Consider the following 19,713-nt stretch of genomic DNA (forward strand, 5'->3'; position numbering starts at 1 on the left):
ACTTTATCGCATGGTCTCTACAGAAGTGCCTGTGCCAATGGATGAGCATGCTGGGGTACCTACCTAGGGGCAGAGGCGTCATCTCACTGATGCAAGAGCCATGAGAGTTTGAGACCAAGCAATGTTCTCTCTCATGTGCACACCGCGGTACGTAGCGGGACAATGATGTGTGTGACGGGCATCATATAGGAAGGGCAAGAGGGTCATTTTAAAGTTGGGGAAGAGAGTTGAACCATACTGAGCCAGATGCACCTTATTTCCCGCTCAGTTTTTTTTTCTCCATACATCATACGACAGCCAACAGTGCGAGCCGGGGAGGCGGCGAGGCCAAGTTTTCCGCAGTCACGAGATACTGTTTTAGGTCCAACACCCGCCAAATCGGTGATTGGTCCGTACTCCCTTCCTAATATCGTTGGTTGCACACACGCACTCCCGACCATCGAACGCCAGTTTCGCCGGAACTTCCAACGATTTTCTCCCGTCCTCTTCGAATCGAGCTTCCAACGTTAAACTTCAAAATCATAGAGGTTAGTTCGTCTGGTCTTCTCTATAGATCTTGTCCCATTTTTTTCCTGGTTATTCGGAGCTCGTAGGCTTAGAACTTCAAATCTCCTAATTCACCTCCAGTCGTTCACTGCTGCTCTTATTATTTCTAGCTTTTAAAGTTATCTGGTTCTCGTCTGAAACCATAATTCACGACGACTACTCTTAAACATCGAAATCGTTGAATAGTGCCAATTCATTCTATAATGGGTCTAGTTCCATTGTTGACAATTTCATTTTACACTATGAGTTCCCCCCAAATAATACATTTGGAAACATATCCTATTGACACAGTTGTTCGTATGATAATGATGAAGAACTTGTTTAATTCCTGTAGACTAGAGTAATTATTCATGGCCTCTCGAATTTCGCAGTTGATGTCAAATCTAAGGGACACTGTTCAGTATAGGCTACGAAGAGGATATTTTCAATGTGTGTTGCTCTTGAGAAATAAGATGAGAGAATCAAACTCTCCGAACATCACTATGACGTGCTACACAGTCGCAGCCTTACTGTTTTTGAAATATGAGAATATTTTGTAGGGTGGGAAGTGGGCAGAGAAGAGGCATATGGAGATTAGGTTTCTGGCGATAGCAGCTTGAGATTTATTAATCTCTATGCTCCCTCGGAAGCCCAGTGGTGTGCAAGGAATAATCATTATATACCCCACTCCACGCAAATCAATATATGAACTTTATAGTTTTAGGCTATTTATTTCGTTCCTTTACCATTGATTTTCAGTTATTTATTTATTTACCTTTTTTCTGTCCTCCTTTGTGGGGATTAATTGTGCTATTATTTTGCAGTCATCCTCATGATAATCGATGGTTTGCTTCAATATATAGTCTTTCAGCAGGAATCTTATAGTGTCCATGATGAGTGACAATCGTGATTCTATCACACCAGACGAGGATGCAAATGGCTTTGCTCATCATAAGCGTGGAGGTGATGTGCATGATGCAGACACAGTCACTAAGAAGTCCAAAATTACTGGGTTGGATTTAGGAACTGTGAAGTCAGAGGAGCGTGTGGATAGCCATGAAAATCAGCCAGTTTTGACTGGAATGAGTGGGAAAACTAAGGATGATCTTCAATTGGGCATGCCAAAGAATGGGGTAGAAGAGAATCAGCTGAGCAAGCAAAGTGATTCTTCTGGAAATAAGGTCTTATGTGAGGAGAATTGCTCATCATCAGCTGTTGGTGAGTTGTCCTGTATCGTCGAAGGAGATGCTGCTGAAGATAAAGGGTCTCGCCACAAAATGGAAGATGCTTGGGTTGTACTTCCAGATGCAACCTTGGAACTTCCTGGGACATTGAGGTGTCACCCCTTAATTCATTTTCTATTATCCTTTTGCTTTCTGTTCATTCCTCTTTACTAAGCTCCCCCTCCCCCTCCCCCTCTCAATTGCTCATCACACAATGCTTGTTATCCAGTAGCTGGTTATGGAATTAAAAAAAATTACTCACGTGCTAATTTTTGTGTTTGTGTTTCTTATACCAAAGAACTAGTGTGAATTCATCCTGCCTTATTTTCTTAATAAGTCTGTACATATGTTTTAGAAACTTAAGTTGGTTGGCAATTTTTGTCTCAGTCTAGTCCAAGAATTAAAAGATCAATTATTGTTTTTTCTTTTCGATTCGAACCTCCTAACTTTACCAATTGATGTCTTAGTTATTTATGTGACACTCTCTAACAGATGTGCACACTTTGCAATTTATGATGGACATGGAGGTCGCTTGGCTGCTGAGTATGCACAAAAACATTTACATGCCAATGTTCTTTCAGCAGGCTTACCACGTGAGTTGGTGTGTTTGCCTTGTCTGATTGCCTTAATGTCTGTGTTATGAAGCAATTTGTAGATAATGAATTCAACAGATAATATCCAAATTTTAAATAACAAATACGATCTCAATTTTAAGTTGCAATTGCTTTTGTATTTTTATGCTTTGGTGATAGTCCCAAACTTGACTTAGCGAGAAGTAAACAAAACATGAGATTTATTGTCATCCCTGGTGCATATTTAGCCTAGGACTTTCATTATGGGGTAGCATGGTTCTGATCCTCTCTCTGTTTTTTTTAATAATTTTGGTTTAAACAAATATAAGCAACACAGTTTTGGGAACTGAAAGTTAAAAGAAGAGTTCAAGATTCATATAGCTTCAACATTGTGCATGGTAAATCCAATGTACGGAGTCATTCTATAATTCTCTTCCAGTCATAGTTGTCAAGGCATTGTCTATTTGTTGCCTAGGTTAGAGGGCGGCCTTGGGCTCCAAGACGACAGTTGCCTTATATGCCTTTATGCGCGTAGACCCGAAACCTGATGATCTTGCACTCTGCATGTTATATATTTCAATCATATCTACCGTGATATGTTTCTATAATGTCACTCTTTTATTATTGGGGGGAGGGGATTGTGTTCCTTTTTTGACGTTTATAACCCTACTTTATGAGATATGTCCTGGGATGTGGCATATGGCAGTCGCTTTGGGTGCCTTAGCCTTGCCTAGGTAGTCAAGGTGGCTGGTCACTGCCATGGCTCGCCTTGGCTCCATGAAACCTATGATTCCAATTTTCTTGTAAAATGTATTTCCTGAATGTAAATAATTGTTCTCTTGCTTGAATGTAATGCTACTACTGAGCACAACAGGTGAGTGGGACCCCTTAAATATATGTCCCCAAGAACTGGATGCTTCCTCTAAAGTCTAAACCTTGAACTCTGAAACTGTCCCATGAAAGCATCATGCATGCCAGCTCACTGAATATTTTTTGGTCAAGCATAATACCTTCCCAAACACATGCATCTACTTACAAATGGTTTAATATTGTTTGAATAATTATAGTTTGCTGATTACTGTTTGTGGTTCATAGCTGATGTTTTGGTTAAAAACATAAAATTTCAAAGGTGATATCCTGGTCAGGACCCCTTAGTTTTCAGCACTAGACATGTTCAATCCCATCTTTTCTTTTTGGTGGCAATCTTTAATTTGTTAAAGTGCCAGTTATCAGGGTCATTGATATTGCCATAACAAAATTTTAGATTCCTTCACATGGATCATCGCTGCTTATTAGATACTTGGTCATCATGAATTTTATTTACTTTTGTATCTTTCTGTTTATTCCAATTACAATTACTATAACTGTTATGTTTATTCTTTTCGTCGTTGTTTATATTGTTGGAGTGTTTGGATGACTAATTGACACACCTTATGTGGTTACCTGACTTTCTTTTTTGTTTTCTTTTGTTCTTTCTCCCCCCTCTCCTTCGTCTTTGTTTGAAATTCGTTCTCCCTTATGTACTGCAAGTCTCCAACTTGCAAATTGTAATTTTTAAAATTTTTGTATGCAAGGATTGATTGTTAATTACCTGACTTCAATTTTTATTAATTTAATTCTGATTATTCTTATAGTTGCTCTGTTAATTAACGGTGGGCTTTGTTTTATCAGTTGCTCTGATACTTCTTTTTAAATAATTGGTATACAATACAGGTACATAGTACATACAAAGACCTTTTGTAATGCATAGGTACAACCACCATATTACATAACTTCTTGTTCATCATACACAAGATCCTTACCACATACCTTAGCTTTAACCCCAAGCCAACTGCATCTCTTAAATATTTGAATGGAGAAAAAACTTAAACACTTAGATGGTTGCCAGAGCATTCCTTTACCATTAGACCAGGAAAGAAATTTGTTAAATTTGCATTTTTCATTATTAAACACTGGAGTCTCTGTACTCTTAACCTTGAGGCCAGCTGCAGCTATTTTTAATCACTGTATAATATACTGGCCTAAAATTTTGAATACATCCCCCCCCCCCCCAATGAACTGTCCTCATTAAATACCCAACCCATTTTCTTTTTGAATTGTTAATTTACTGACTAATCTTGTCGCAGTTGACTTATAATACATCATTTATGTCCCATACATGCTTTCTCTGATTCAGTTTTCATTTATCCTCTGTTCTGATATTTTCAGATGGATGTAAAAGCAGCAAAAAAGGCCATTGTGGAAGGTACTGTTTATTTGTATCTCTTAATTATGGTTCCTGTCAAAAAAAATTATATGAGTGTTTTCAGTTGTTGATGAGGTTAGCACATTTTTTGCAGTTTAAAAAGCAATATTTGTATTTTACTTGAGGTTGAATTCTTAGTTTTAGTATATTCAGATAGTGCTGATTTCTAAAACTAGCAAAGCCCCTGTGCAATGCTTTTTTTTTGTTTTGGGGGGGGGGGGAGACAGAGAGATAACTGTCTTGAGAATAAATAGATCTCGGGTGGACGGGGTTTCTTATGAAAGGGAAGATTGTCTTTTGATTTTTCTTAAAAATAAATAGAGAATGACAATCAATAAGAAACAATTTCAAATCTTTTGGTTCTTTTAAGTAAAAATTCCAAAAAATATATGGGTTTGAATTGGGATGGGAAAGCACTAGAAGAAACGAACTCCTGTATAAAATGTAGGAACAAAGTAGTGTCATTTGGTGATAAAAATTCTGCTCTAACATTCTCAGAGATATGTTTTCGATGTCACCTAAGCCCTAGGCAAAATTCTGTTCCAACATTCTGTTCTAACATTCTGTCTCTCTCTCTCTCTCTCTCCCCCCTCCTCTTGCTTCCCTTCTCAAAATCTTGATTAATTGCTCTAATTGTTCTTTTCCTCCTATTACTGTGCTGGTGGGAACTTTGAGTTTCAAATTCTTCTTTTCTGAATTTTTATTGAGAGTTTTGATTTTTGAAGAACTCTGTTGTATGGACTGTTTAGCCTCTGAGGTTTTTTTTGGCCTCTCTTTCTTTTCCACACACATGCATACCTCCCTCCCCCCCCACCCTGCAGGTTGATTTCTTCTTGAACCCTTCCCAACCTTGCTTCATAATTTTGTTCACAGAAACTTGTTACCAACCAAAAAGTATATGACCTTGTTTGGAAACAATCATTAAATATGCTTCTCAATTTGTGTCTTTATTTGGTACATATTGATGTAGAGATTTCTCTTTAATATGCCATGTTTATTTTGTATATACACTGTCTTACTTGCCTCTAGAAAGGAAGCCTCTTCCTTATCATTTCTTATCTTTAGTGAATAGGAGTTGATTTTTTTTTCATTTTAACAAGTCTTTTCGAATGCTTACTTGAACTTCACAACTGATGTTCCCAAATTTTTAGGCTTCCGGAAAACCGATGAATCTCTTCTTCAAGAAAGTGTAGCAGGTACTGCAAATATGTTTATTTACATACAATACTATTAATTAGATGTCTTGACTCATTAAGTTTTCTGGCTGTTATTTATTAGAACAATGTGATTATATGTTTTACCAAAGAGATTTTGGGCAATGTGCCTATCCCAATTACAAAGAAACAAGACCTAAATGATTTGTACAAATAGTCCAAATCAGCAAAAGCCTACCTGGATTGATCTTCATATAGAGAATCCTTGTAGCCCACCAACCTCCAATTTTCAGTAAATACAATTGCATGTTTGTATGTCCAGTAGTTTGATTTGATTGATTGTAGATGGATTACAAAAATTTATGTTTTTTTTTTGGTTATGCAGTATGACTTTTTCTTTAGATGAACTTCATGAAACAGATAAGCATTCTTCTTCTTTTTTTTTTGGGGGGGGGGGGGGTGGGTGGCATAGGAAAGTGATGTGTTAGACTGTTAGTTTTTTGGGTGAGGATGGGTTTTGAACCCAGGTTGTGTTATGAACCAACCTGATGCAGTTTCATCATAGAAAATTAGAAATTGGCTTATTTCTTTAGAAATAGACCTAGGGTTGGGTTATATACACGTTGGGCCTTTGTTCCCAAGGGTTTTCTATGTATTAGGCCTCTTTAATGAGCCTAAACTAGGGGTACATAGGTTGCATACGGGATTAACCCAATACTTAGTTTATTTTTATGTTTTTTAATTGAACCGGTTCAAATTGGTTGCATCCAATTGGTTCAATTTAAGTGATCATGTGACTTAGTTAAGTGGTCATGTGGTGTAAGTTGGGTTGGATTAGGACTCTATAAGTCCAACCATGTTTTGAGTCTATTTCCTTTAGTATTCTAGTTTCCTAGTCTGTTTAAGTTACCTAATAGGTTAGGGATATGGTTAGACCATTCCTTTTTAGTGTCTAAGTCTATTTTTGAGTCTTCTATATAAGTTTGTAAGGGAGACCAGCATTAGATACGAATTTGATTAATAAAAATTAGTTTTATGCTTGCTGCCTTTGTTGCTGCTATTGCTCCCTTGTGTGAGTGTTGCCTTGTGGATCTCAAGGTGCTAGGGTGAGTGGACTCTCACGACTCCTTGCGTCTGTCCAGTACCGGGAGGTTCTTCTTCTTCTTGAATCGAGCTTCTTCAAGTGCTGCTGCTGCCTTTGAAGAAGATCAAACCAGTAAGTAATTTTAGTTTTTTGCATATATCCTTCCCCTCTTCATCCTCTAACCTAATCCATCCTTTCCCATCGACCCAATCAGATCACTACAGCCAGCCTTCCATTCCCTCCATTAAACCTGCAACTATTCCTTTCGAATTTTAGCTTGATCCCCAAGCATTCACCTTCCAACCATCAGATCTGTGCCAAACTTCCAGCAAACATCCCTCCCTCTCCCTCCTACACTCGATCCCAATTTGAGTCCCATCTGACCATCTAAACCCTAGTTTTCAGCCTAGATCCTTAAACCTAAAACCCGAAACCCTAATCCTAATTCTGCAGATTTTTCAAACTTAACCAAATCCAATTATTTTTATCCCATAATAACCCCCTAGACCTGCATATTAAAGCGATATAAGACCCATTCCCAAATTCCCATCCTAAACCCTAGAATTAACCTAAAACCTAGTGCTGTCCATTCAAACCAGTAACCCTTTTTGCTATTGATCCTGTTATCTGGCTCCTAGTAGGTCTCCTACTTACCTAGGACTACATTGCAACCCGCATGACACAACTTTACCAATTTGGGAGTTCAAACCCCCACCCCCCCCCCCACCCCCAAAAAAAAGAAAAATTCTGTGATCTTCTACTGTTGCTTAGAGTTGTCATGGTAACTAATAATCTTTCTTAGAGTTTTCTGTTTCTATCGTTATCTTACTCTTGACTTGTTGGATTTTTTAAATTTTTTTTTAGGGGAATGGCAAGATGGTGCTACAGCTGTGTGCATCTGGGTGTTAGGACAAACAGTAAGTATGCAATTTTTCTTATTTGAGTTTTTTATTTAAGTGGTGGGTGTTCGTTAAACAGTATCTGATGGAGGTTTGGATTATCCGAAGCATTTGTCACCTACATGACTTCTTTTATTTTAACTTATTTTTTTTGAGAGAGTAAAAGAATTGATTTTTAATATTGAATTCTAATTTTACAATATCCCTGACTTTAAGCAGAGACAGGGCCATATCTCCAAAGCCACTCACCCTCTGTGTACTTCTTTATTTTAACTGAATGTCTATAGTTATCGACTATGTTCTGCAGTTAAGTGTGGCAGCTGTTAATCCCTATAGCTTTGTAATTCTGTTGTAGGTTTGCCAGATTTATGGTTAGTTTAGTAGCCATTATCCTTTGATGGAAAAGGAAAGATGTGAAGTGGACTACTACCTAGACAAGTCAATTTTTTTAGGTTGATATTACAGAGTTTAAGATTGCTTTTCTGGCTCCAGATAGAATTTGTATGCAAGACTTTAAATCCATTGCATGACTTCCTAGACCACTTCCATGGATTTTTAAAAAAAAAAATTGAATAATATATATATATATATATATATATATATGGCTATATGGTAACTAGCTTCCTATTCTAGATGGTTGTTTTTGACCTTCCAACCTTGTGGGCTACATGGTAACTGGCTTCTAGTTTCTTTTTTGGTAAGTAACCGAAATTTATTTATAAAATAATGGGAAATCAAGTATGATATAACAATCACAACATTAAACCAACCTAGAAAGATTGATTTTGAACTTCCTACGTTATTATTGAGGATTGCAGCACTGGAATCTCATTCTTAAGAAACTATTTCCATGTTTTAAGGAACTGTTTATGGGTCACATTGATTCTGTCTTCTGGTGCTAAAGAATCTCATTTCTCATTTCTCATTTCAGCATGTATGGTTTAATTTGGACTGTAAAGTATATCATTCTTGGGTATGATATGATTTATATTATGCATATAAAATTATGGAATATGAACCAAAAAATACCTAACTATATGTTATTTTGACTTGTTCTATAATCTGTTGGACTAAATGTGTGCTGGTAACTGGTTGAAACCAATTAATAAATCTGAGGTTTCATATAGATTCATATCTGTTGCTGTTACTCTGTGGGTTCGTCTGTTTGTAACCAAGAAGGTTGCAAACAGAATCTGTAGCCTTACTTTCTTTGCCCCTCATATAATGACGTGGCATTACGATGGGGGTCTAAATGTCTAATGATGCGATTATGCAAGCCTCAAGATGCACGTTATGTTAGCGGTATCTTTGGGTGTTTGTTCACTAAAAGGATGAGATTCAATCCTCAGGAGGTCCTTATATAATATGCAACCTAGGGATACTCAGGAGTATGAGTTACAGTATATCGCATAAGTTTTCAGCTTTTTGGTATTGTAAGCGAGATTGAGAAATTTGCTTTCTGTGTCACAATATGCAATATATGGGCAAGAAGAAACAGATTTTTATCAAAAAGGGGGAAAAAACAGTAGAAAGTTTAAGAATGAGTTGCATAGCTGAGGATATAGTTAGAAGAATTTTCTTAACATGTATTAGATTTGTGGGTTGGAAGCAATAAGTTCTTGATGGTTCAATTATGAATGACCCGTGAAGTTCACCAGAATTTGGGTAATCAAGTCTGGTTCAAGTATTCTCTCCCTAGTTTGAATGAGGAATGAACGTCATACATGTAAATTTGGTTTCACTTTTACTCTTCCAGGGGCTACGACTTTTTCTAACCCCATGGGCGCACTCTTGCTCTTGCTTTTGGTCAACTTACTGTTGTGGAAACCTGTTCCATGTCAACTTTTAAATTATCATCTTAACAAAGACTGTACAAATTGAATTGTATGGTGGGTGCTTATTCAATTGAGTAATCCCCTGTGAGGTGCTTTGGGATCTGACCTTGTTGTATCTTATGCTTGTAATTGTTTCTTCTCCTTGCAATAAAATTCTTTGTTAATAATAATACTAATACTACTACTACTACTACTACTAATAATAATAATAATAAAAGAACTATCAATAGATTATTTTTTAAGACATTGGGATTGGGCTCCATCTATATTCTCCCATGATAGTATTCTGCATAGCTGGTTCCACCCCCACAATTTGATTAAGCTCAACATTGATGGCAGCTCCATTGGCAATCCAGGGCCAGTGGAGATTTGGGGGTGTGGTAAAAAGCCATGATGGATCTATTTTATTCGTCTTTTCTACTCCCACTGGTGTTTGTGACTCCGGTACTGCAGATTTGAATGCAGCCATTAGTAGTATGGGGATAGCCCTTTGACTAGGGTGGAGGGACTTAATCGTTGAAGAGGACTCCAAGCTCATGATTGGTTGGCTTCAGAAAAGGACCGGCGGGCCATGGAGATTTTTTCATTTGATGTGGAAAGCTTGATCTTTGAGTTCCAATAAAAACTTCACTTTTGTATGGAAGAGTTGATCAGCAAATTGTTTGGCCGATAAATTGGCTAATTCAGGGGTATATAGGGATATTATGTATTTGGGCTCTTATCCTTATGGGTGGTCCCTCTTGAGGGCCCTGTCCTCTCTGACAGTTCCTATTGTTGTTGTATGTAGCTTCTTTTCTTGCAATAAAATTTGGTTGTTGATTTAAAAGAAAAAGAGGCTGTACAGATAGAAAAGTATCTTGAACCTTTATTTGCCAAAATATACCTCTATTCCTTTGTAATTGTACTGTAATTGCTTTTGTGTATATATTCTTTGTGTCTTTTGTCCCCTAATCATCTTTGTCTTAGAACCTAATCTAGTGATCTATGACTACTGCATTATGTAGGTTTTTGTTGCTAATATTGGAGATGCAAAAGCAGTGTTGGCGCGATCATCCAGTGCTGATGGATTGGAGAATAATGTTAATGCGACCAGTGCATTAAAGGCCATTCTTTTGACAAGAGAACACAAAGCTATCTTTCCACAGGAACGTGCTCGCATCCAGAAGGTGAAGACTATATACATTTAATTTAAATTATTATATCTTCTCTATTGTGTTTGTTAAAGTTTATTGGTACCATAGGCTGTAGGTACTTCTAGTATTTTCTTAGTACTTTTATTTTTTTAGCGCATGTGTATATGAGTAGTTACTCATATACTAAGGGGCATTATTGTAATAGCTTATCTTAATCTTAATGTTATAAGTATACCTACTGCTATCGATTAGGCTGTAGGTAGTTCTAGTATTTTCTTATTATTACTGTATATGATTAGTTTCTCGTCTTCTTCTTCCTCTTCTTTTTGCTAGTACTGCTTTTCTTGTTTCTAAACCTTGTCACATGGTATCAAAACCAGGAGGTCAGGTGTTCAATCCCTGGTAAGTGCGAGGGGTTTTTGTTATGTGTTGTTGTGTCCTTACACGAACAATCAGTAGGAGAAGAAAGAAGAAGAAGAAGAAGAGGAAGGAGAAATAGATGAGGAGGAGAACAAGACTCAAGGTAGGTTAGAATAGCCTCTAACCGTGAGCAGTATTCATTATATAATATGAGGAAATAAACACAAGGACTGAACTGCTCTCCATTAGTATAAAACATGATCATAATACCCATGATTAAAACATGGAAAACTAAGTCCCAAATTACCCCTATCGATAGGAATAAACACTCTTATTCTCGACACTCTCTTTCAAGCTGGAGCATAAACATTACTCATGCCAGATTGAAACAACCATCACAAAAGGTTGGGCGAAACAAGGCTTTAGTGAACATAGCGCCAATCTGATTTCCAGAAGTAACAAATGGAGTTGAGATCAGTTTCCTCATCACAACATCCTGTACAAAATGATAGTCCACCTCAATGTTTTTTGTCCGCTCATGAAAAATTGGGTTACCAACAATGTAGATGGCAGCCTGATTGTCACAAAACGTATTTGTAGGTTTAGTAAAAGGAAAACCAAGCTCTTGAAGAAGAGATTTCAGCCACATCAACTCAACTGTAGTATGAGCCATAGCCCTATACTCAGCCTCAACACTAGACCTTGCCATATTATTCTGTTTTTTTCTCCTCCATGTAACAAGATTACTGCCAACGAACATGTAAGACCTCCTATCACCTTCAGCACCAGCCCAATCTGCATTTGAATAGCCAACCAACTCACTATACTTATTAGGTCTATACATGAGACCCTTTCTTGGAGCACCCTTGAGATACCTCAGAATCCGACAGGCAGCCTCCTTGTGAGCCTTCTTAAGAGATTTAATAAATTGACTTATAACACCCACAACAAAGGATGTGTCTGGCTTGGTAACAATAAGATAAAATGAGCTTAACAACTAATCTCCTGTAATGATGCTTATTGGCAAGCTCTTTACCATCATCAACCCCAAAATATCAACAGTATTGGGTGCCAATCATTCTCAGTTAAAAAATCAAGCAAATATCTTCTTTGAGAGAAACTAACCCCTTTCTTGCTACGAACAACCTCAATACCAAGAAAATACCTGAGAAGACCCAAGTCTGTCATAGAAAATGCTGCTGTAAATAGAATTTCACCTTTGTAATACCAAGTGTATCATTACCAGATATAACAATAACGTCAACGTATACAATTAACACAATCACTAAGGAGTCTCATAGCAATATAGACCACAAAAAAATCAATAGAATAAGAATCAGAGAGAAGAAAGAAGAAGAAGAAGAAAAGGAAGGAGAAATCGATGAGGAGAACAAGCCTCATGGTAGGTTAGAATAACCTCTAACCGTGAGCAGTATTCTTTATAATATGAACAAGGACTGAACTACCCCCCATTAGTATAAAAAATGACCAAATACACGTATTTAAAACATAGAAAGCTAAGTCCCAAATTACCCCTATCGATAGGAGTAAACACCCTGATCTCGACGCATATGTCTACTTTTAGTTTATGCATTGATTGGTTTATCCGTTATATTGTAGTTCAACTTGTGTATCTGTGCCTTATACATTGCCATCTAGTTATGTCCTTGGGCTTACCATGATTTTGTTTCTTTGCTTTTCTAGGCTGGTGGTTCTGTGAGTTCAAATGGACGACTGCAAGGGCGTCTTGAAGTTTCTAGAGCCTTTGGTGATCGCCAATTTAAGAAGGTTTTTGACTTTCTGTTCTAATGGCTCTCACTTTTACTTGTGCACACTTTGTTATGTATTGCTAGTGACCTTTTACTTCTGCATTCATCTATGTTGAGTGAGACTGGTTGTGTTTGGTCAAATATGTACAAATTGCATTGGTGTGTCTAGGGTTTTCCCTTCCTCTAATTCAATAGGTTCACCTACTACCAGAGGAGGAAAAAAAAGTGAATCACTATCTAATTACTAGCCAAAACACATATGATTGCTTAATTTTGAAGCTGTCAATATCTCCAAATTGATTCTATACTGGTAGGAACAAATTCAATTGGTCAAACTTCACACACTATTGCTTAATGGTGAACCCACCCACCCACAACCACCCCCCCCCCCCCCCCAAAAAAAAAAATTTTTGAGTGTAAGACAATTATCCAATCCTACCATCCCCATTGCCACCGCCAACCATTTGGGGCCTCACATCATCATAACGATTCCAGACTGGAATATTGGCCTTATAATTAAGGCCTTGATGCTGTCTTCCATACACTTTGATGAGGCTGTTAACTCTGGATCCCTCGAGTCTTCTTAACGACTTCAAACCAAGCTTTTCTGGCATTGCCTTGTCCTTTTGTCCTCCAACTTGCACCGTATTTCTCCTCACTTGAGCATGTGGAGGTGAAATATCCTTAATAAATGCCGATCTATGAATTTATTTATGTGGTGACTAAGTTATAAGTATGTTTTTGAAACCATTTAAAATGTATAATATATGAGGAAAATACGCATTGCAGATGGGTGTTATCGCAACTCCAGATGTACACTCTTTTGATCTTACCGAAAGAGAACACTTCATTATTCTTGGCTGCGATGGCCTGTGGGGAGTATGTGTTCTGTCAACTACATGCAACATTTTCAGAAACATGATTCGTCAATTGCTATTATTTTTACTGTTATTATAACCTTAATGTTGTTGATTTGTACCAGGTATTCGGACCAAGCGATGCTGTTGATTTTACTCATAAACTGTTAAAGGTAACAGTATCTCATACCTATTACCAAAAAAATAAAAAAGTATCTCATACCCCTTCTGTGTTAGGAAAGAAGTTCCTTGACCTGAATGTTTTACCATTTTTGTAGTTCTCCTGTAAGTGTGTCTTCTCTTTGTCTTTTTGGGCACTGTGTCCCCTATCTGGAGCTTCAGGCTGGGACATGATTTAAAAATCTGCCCCTGCATGCATTGATGGATGTTATTTAGGCTATGATCACACTGTTGTAGTATGTGGGGAAATTTGAGTTAAGGTGCATTAAACAAATTTTTTTTTTAATTAATGCTAAATAAGCTAAACATTTTATTTTTAAAGCAGTAATCCTAACTTCACTACTGTCTATCTAAAAGTAGTGAACTATTCAGTTGAGATGCTGTCAATTTTACAAGCATAACCCTGCTTATATGATTTAACATTTGAGAAGTTCAGTCATATAAAGTATAAGCAACCACAAATGGTGAGTCAAGAAAAGGTTTGCTGAACACAATGATTTGGTTCAATTAGGTTTGTCTGGCCTGGCAGTTGTCTCTTCTCTGAATACTTTTCACCTTTTTTTTTCTTTTTTCTTTTTCTTTTTGTAATGTTTTCTTAGGCTTTGAGGGATGTTGTTGATGATTTTAGTATGTTAAAAATTTAGCTGAATCGACAATACAGAACATTGTAAAATTTGTGGAACCCTAGGAAATATGGTGGAAACACTATCAGCATGCATTTATGTTTAGGTTAAAAACAAAGCATGAATACATGTTCAGAAGTCTTATGCTAATAACAAAATTAAGTTAAATATGGTCTAATCATTCTGAGGCACATATCTGGCACTTGAAGTTTAAGAGTTATTTTCTTACTATTGGAATATGTAATCCAGAATACCGTGGGGGTATGCTGGTCCATTTGGGTTGATTTATTCTTGTGATATTAGGATTAAGTTGCTGCTCTTATAGAGTCAGCTAGTTAGGGGTAATTATGTCTATTTCAGTCCCTTTGTAATTTTCCCCTCTATGATAAATAGAGGGGCTTACCTATCAATGAATCTAACACTTTCTATTCTCTAATTCTCTCTTTCTAACCCACGGTTCTTTTAACATGGTATCAGAGCCAATTCTGATCTAGATTAGAAGGAAAGAAAAAAAACCCTTTTCTTCTTCAATCTACTTCTCCCTCCTTTCTCTCTTTCTCGGCTTCTCCTCCTTCTGTTTTTTGTCTCTCATCCTTGTAAGAGGGCAGCACTAATGAGGTAAACCTAAACCAAGGATTTAGTTGCTGTCTTCCCCCTCCATCCTACCTATTTTCATTACCTTTTTTTTCAGATCTATGGTTGTTGGAACCATCTCTGTAATATTTGAGTTTTCCAGATTTTTTTAAAGATCAGATCTCTACCACTATTGAAGGCTGATTGTTCATTGTTGGAGCTTCATCTGCAACCTTAACCAGCATCCATCAACCCCACTTTCACTCCTTTCCAATGGCTAGATCTGGCCAAACCATTAACCTTCTCTTTTGGATCTCCACCTTCTATTATTGGATCAACCCCTGGTTCTCACAATCACACCATCAGATCAGGTTGGGATTTCTTGCAAGGGTTACTCCCTATACAAGCCCTACTCTACTTGAGTTTGGACCCTTTCTGCTGGCTGGATTAGTTTCTACAGCAAGGCTTACTTAACCTTCTAATTTGGTTACCTGTTAAAAACCCTGACAAAACTTTGACTCCAATCGAATTTAGGGTTACAGGTTTTAGCTTTTGCTGATTTTTGGAGGGTTGATTATTTCCGTTACAAGGACCAATCGACCTCAATATTGCACATTTCCAAGCTTTTTTTAAGACTCCTACCCCAATCAATCTCTACTTTTCAGGGTTTTGGAAAACCCTGATACAAATTGATTTTTGGGGATAGGGATGTTTGCTGCTGCTGTAGTGCTTTGGAGGTGGTTCTAATATTAAAAGAGACACTCAATTTCATCAATTCATGGCTTAAAGAAGGTCTATTTACTGCAATAGCTGCTGCCCTAATTTTCTACAACTTTTTGGTGTCTCTTCCTCTTGAAGATCAAGTCTCATTCTAACTGGAGATTGGTTGTTCGCATTGGAGGTCCCATTCTAGCAGTACTAATCAGCATCTATTGCAAGTCTTCATCAGCAATTGAAGCCCCCTTTCCCTATATTGATCTCAATTTCAGGGTTTTCTAAAACCCTGACCAAAATCGATTTTAGGGTTAGGGCTGTCCTATCAAGCTAATTTTTTGAGGAGAGTCTTATACATGCCAGAGGAGTATACAACCCAAATTTCAGCATCATTCTTGGAGTTTTTTTGAAAAAAAATTCAGGTTTCACTTTTATGGCTCGATTTCTCCAACTATCAACCTATTCTTTTATTGGTTCCTATATGGCTGGCTGCTTCAACTACCTATGGATCTGTTGGGTTATTTATCTTATATTTGCTGGTTCTATTGAGCTTTACTACATACATTCCTGGTTCTATTGATTGCTTCTGTAAACATGACTGGTTGACATGTTACTGCTGCTGCCTTGTTCTTGAGACTGAGTATCCTTGGAGATCAGTTTATTTGGGATTATTACAGTGTGTTCCATAGTTATTGGTTGCAACTACAAACCTATTCAGTTGTGTGAAGTTTTCTCTACTGATTCAAATCCAGCTTACTTTGAGAGCTTGATCCTAGCATTGTTCACTAATTCAGATCTGATCCAAGTGTTTTTTTAAGTTTATTACATCAATTCTGCCCAGATATGTTCGTCAGTTCTATTTAGCATGTAGGAGTTTACAAATTGGAGTTTTGCACACTGGTTCTTTCGTGTTTGAAGATTGATCAAGCCTTGAAGATTGGAGTCTTTCCTTACTTCAAATCAGATCTGTTTACTTATCAGATTTGAATATTGGAGTTTGGTGTCTCTCCCCTGCAGAAGTTTCTATCCAAGGAGTTTGTTTGATCGTTTGAAGATGGTTGACAATTTATAGGTTGCATTGTTTTTCTCCGTGATTCATTATCCCACTGCTTTTTTTTTCACTTTACCACCTCCCATACCATACCTTTGGCATATACCCATAACCACTTTGGAAGTTTATGGTATTCTCTAAATTGTCATTTCTTCTTTTTCCATTACCCTTAGCACCTTTTGGAAAATTCTGGAATATTTATACTTTTGCACTATTTCTTACATCATCTCCATTATCTGTCCGTGTGTACTACTGCACGTGAGGGGGGGGATTATGTACAATACACCTGCAACCATTGTAGAAAGCAGAACTTGCAGGAACATTGATGCAAAATATAGAAGATCAGTCTTCTCCACCATTGCTATTTCCTTTATTATTGGGTTGAGTTTGCCGTAAGGAGGAGATGAAGAGTATCGAAGATGTTTGGTTATTGCCTGCCTATTTGAGGATTTACAGTGCCTTTACAGTGCCTATATGGGGATCTACTATTGGGTTGATCATTTCCACTGCCTGATTCATTTGTTTCCGCTGCTTGCTGCCCTAGTTGCTTATCTTCAAGATTATCAGTCAGAGATTCATCACTGGACAGCTGTAGAAGATTGGTGAAAGCTGTCTTTTTTGGAAGACATTCCACTCCCGGTTTGCTGATCAAGTCTGCCCAGGTTTTGAAGATCTATTTTTCAAGTTCTTGAAGGTGTATTTGGGAGCTGCATTCATATGTCCAGCTGGACTGCAACTTTGTTTCTTCCCGTTTTGTTCAAGTTGGGCATTAGTGCATTGTATACGCCAACTTGAGGGGGAGTGTTAGCATTATTATGGAGTTTTTTTTCTTCTTATTAGTTCAAGCTAGATCCTTCTTCTTTACTTATATGTATAATCCAGCTTGAGGGGGAGTGTTGGAATATGTATATCCAGAATACCGCCACGGTATTCTGGTCTTTTTGGGGTAGATTTATTCTTATGATATTAGGATTAAGTTGCTGCTCTTATAGAGTCAGCTAGTTAGGGGTAATTATGTCTATTTCAGTCCCTTTGTAACTTTTCCCTCTATTATGAATGGAGGGGCTTACCTATCAATGAATCTAACACATTCTATTCTCTAATTCTCACTCTTTCTAACCCACAGTTCTGCTAACACTTACACCTCATCTTTGATTGTTACAGATCATGTAACACATTTTAGCATGGATATGAGGAATTTTGCTGGAACATGCATTATACTACTGCTAAAAGCCTTCTGAAATAAGAAAAGCAAGTTGAAAGGCTATGTATGCAATGTTGCATATTTTTGAAATCATCATTTGTATGCTTTACATTTTTGGTTGTGATATAGTGTCTGTTATTTACAATTACTGAATAAAATCATCCTTGCATATGTGATGGCAATCCATACATTTAAATTTGTGTAGTTTGTTCTGCATTTCTTTTAGTAAAATGGGAGGTAGTTGTGACCTTTTGACAAATATGATGAAGTCCAAGGGTAAGACATAAAAGGAATAATTCAGTGAACAGGCATGCAAATTGAGATGATGCAAGGAATGATTCAGCTAATGTGAGGCCTAATAAAGGTTTGGTGAAACTGACATGGATATATGTTGAGGTGAGTTACTGTGAATATGTGATAGGGTGCGAATCACCTGGATTAATAGATGGATCTGGATAACCAATTAAGATTTTGTGTTATGGATACCAAATAGTTGTAACAATGATTGACTACAACAGTTATAATGAAGATCTTAATAATTAATTCATGTAGAAAGTATTTATTAGTAATTAATTCATAAAAATGCTATATAATTGCTGGAGTGGATACAAGTATAGAATATATCAGCTGTACATGTTTTTTCTGTGACATTTTCTACATTATTATAAACTGAGTTGAAAGGTAAAAGTTTATTGAAAATTGGCAAAAAGAAATCTTTCTATTCCCAGCTTTAAAAATCATATGGTTTGGAATTTGCATGTACACTTTAATGCAAATATTTGTATTCTACCAGAATAACAACTTTGGACTGCAAAACATCACATGTAGAGATAGATTAGTTAGTCATTTTGCTGGTCTATGTCTGGATCGATACAATGCGATATTTCATATCCCCTATTCCATTTACCTTTCTCTTGAAACTTAGGCCTCAGAAATGCATCAGCCAACATTTACTGAGACATTTTGTAAACCTTGCTGTCTACACATGGTAATACTAGTTCCAGATGATAAAGAATGGTGTTCTACAACATGAATGGTATTTTATAAACTGTTGGTTTAAAGAGTAGGTTCTTCTTAAGCCCCAATCCCCAGTACAGATACATACACACAAAGGAACGGCCTATTTTTGGCCCAATCTAATGTGAAGAATACTTACATTGGCAAAATGCCTGTCCTTTGTTATCATGAAGCTAGTTATCCAGAACTGAGGAAGAAAACTACTTATGATAAGTGGTTGTTTTTGCAACCATCTAGTTGTGTCATGGCATCTATTTAAAGAATTAAAATTTTTGTTTCCTTGTTTTCTTAGCAGGAGGGTTTATCTGTTAGTGCTGTGAGCCGTCGTCTTGTAAAGGAAGCTGTCCTAGAGCGGCGTTGCAAAGATAATTGCACTGCCATTGTCATTGTTTTCAGGCACAAGTAAATGATGCACCTGTTGTGATCTTTAAGGGAGTTTTTAGTTGTTGGTTGTTTTCTGTTTGGGGTTTCTGTTGATGGGCCTTGTCAGACATCCAGTCACTCATTGATATGGGTTTTGTTGATTTGGTCAGCTGTTGTACACCAGACTCCACATCTTCATCTTCAAATTATGATGAGTTTAGGAAATATGTAGAAGGAAAGTGCCAGTTTTTGGCAGAATATCTTTATTTTTTTATTTTGTAATCCTGAGGAATTGAGTAATCTGTGCTCTATATATGGTATTCTTGGGTGAA

At 37.1% G+C, this 19,713-nt stretch overlaps 1 protein-coding gene and 1 long non-coding RNA gene across 2 annotated transcripts; one reads left to right on the forward strand and one right to left on the reverse strand.

Annotated features, from left to right (window-relative positions):
- The first annotated feature begins 408 nt into the window (after nt 1-408).
- Nucleotides 409-19,713, forward strand: LOC122646791 (probable protein phosphatase 2C 8). The gene is made up of 11 exons (XM_043840396.1): nt 409-527; nt 1,389-1,861; nt 2,241-2,349; nt 4,529-4,565; nt 5,717-5,761; nt 7,668-7,720; nt 10,542-10,703; nt 12,735-12,818; nt 13,589-13,678; nt 13,782-13,829; nt 19,314-19,713. Exons 2-11 carry the CDS (start codon nt 1,416-1,418, stop codon nt 19,422-19,424), a joined length of 1,185 nt encoding a protein of 394 aa, XP_043696331.1. The 5' UTR covers nt 409-527; nt 1,389-1,415; the 3' UTR covers nt 19,425-19,713.
- LOC122646792 lies at nt 14,398-18,239 on the reverse strand. Its single transcript, XR_006330695.1, has 3 exons — nt 17,942-18,239; nt 17,305-17,307; nt 14,398-14,687 (listed from the first exon to the last, which is right to left on the reverse strand). It is a non-coding gene; the product is annotated as an uncharacterized LOC122646792 (long non-coding RNA).

The sequence above is a fragment of the Telopea speciosissima genome, chromosome 11 (assembly GCF_018873765.1).
Source record: "Telopea speciosissima isolate NSW1024214 ecotype Mountain lineage chromosome 11, Tspe_v1, whole genome shotgun sequence".
In the NCBI taxonomy this organism is placed as follows: domain Eukaryota; kingdom Viridiplantae; phylum Streptophyta; class Magnoliopsida; order Proteales; family Proteaceae; genus Telopea; species Telopea speciosissima.

What these genes read in the sequence shown, in the direction of transcription:
- LOC122646791 (XM_043840396.1), top strand. Translation starts at nt 1,416, where the DNA reads ATGATGAGTGACAATCGTGATTCTATCACACCAGACGAGGATGCAAAT. An exon ending in GAACTTCCTGGGACATTGAG is followed by an intron (nt 1,862 to 2,240) that starts GTGTCACCCCTT and finishes ACTCTCTAACAG; the next exon opens with ATGTGCACACTTTGCAATTT. An exon ending in GCTGCGATGGCCTGTGGGGA is followed by an intron (nt 13,679 to 13,781) that starts GTATGTGTTCTG and finishes GATTTGTACCAG; the next exon opens with GTATTCGGACCAAGCGATGC.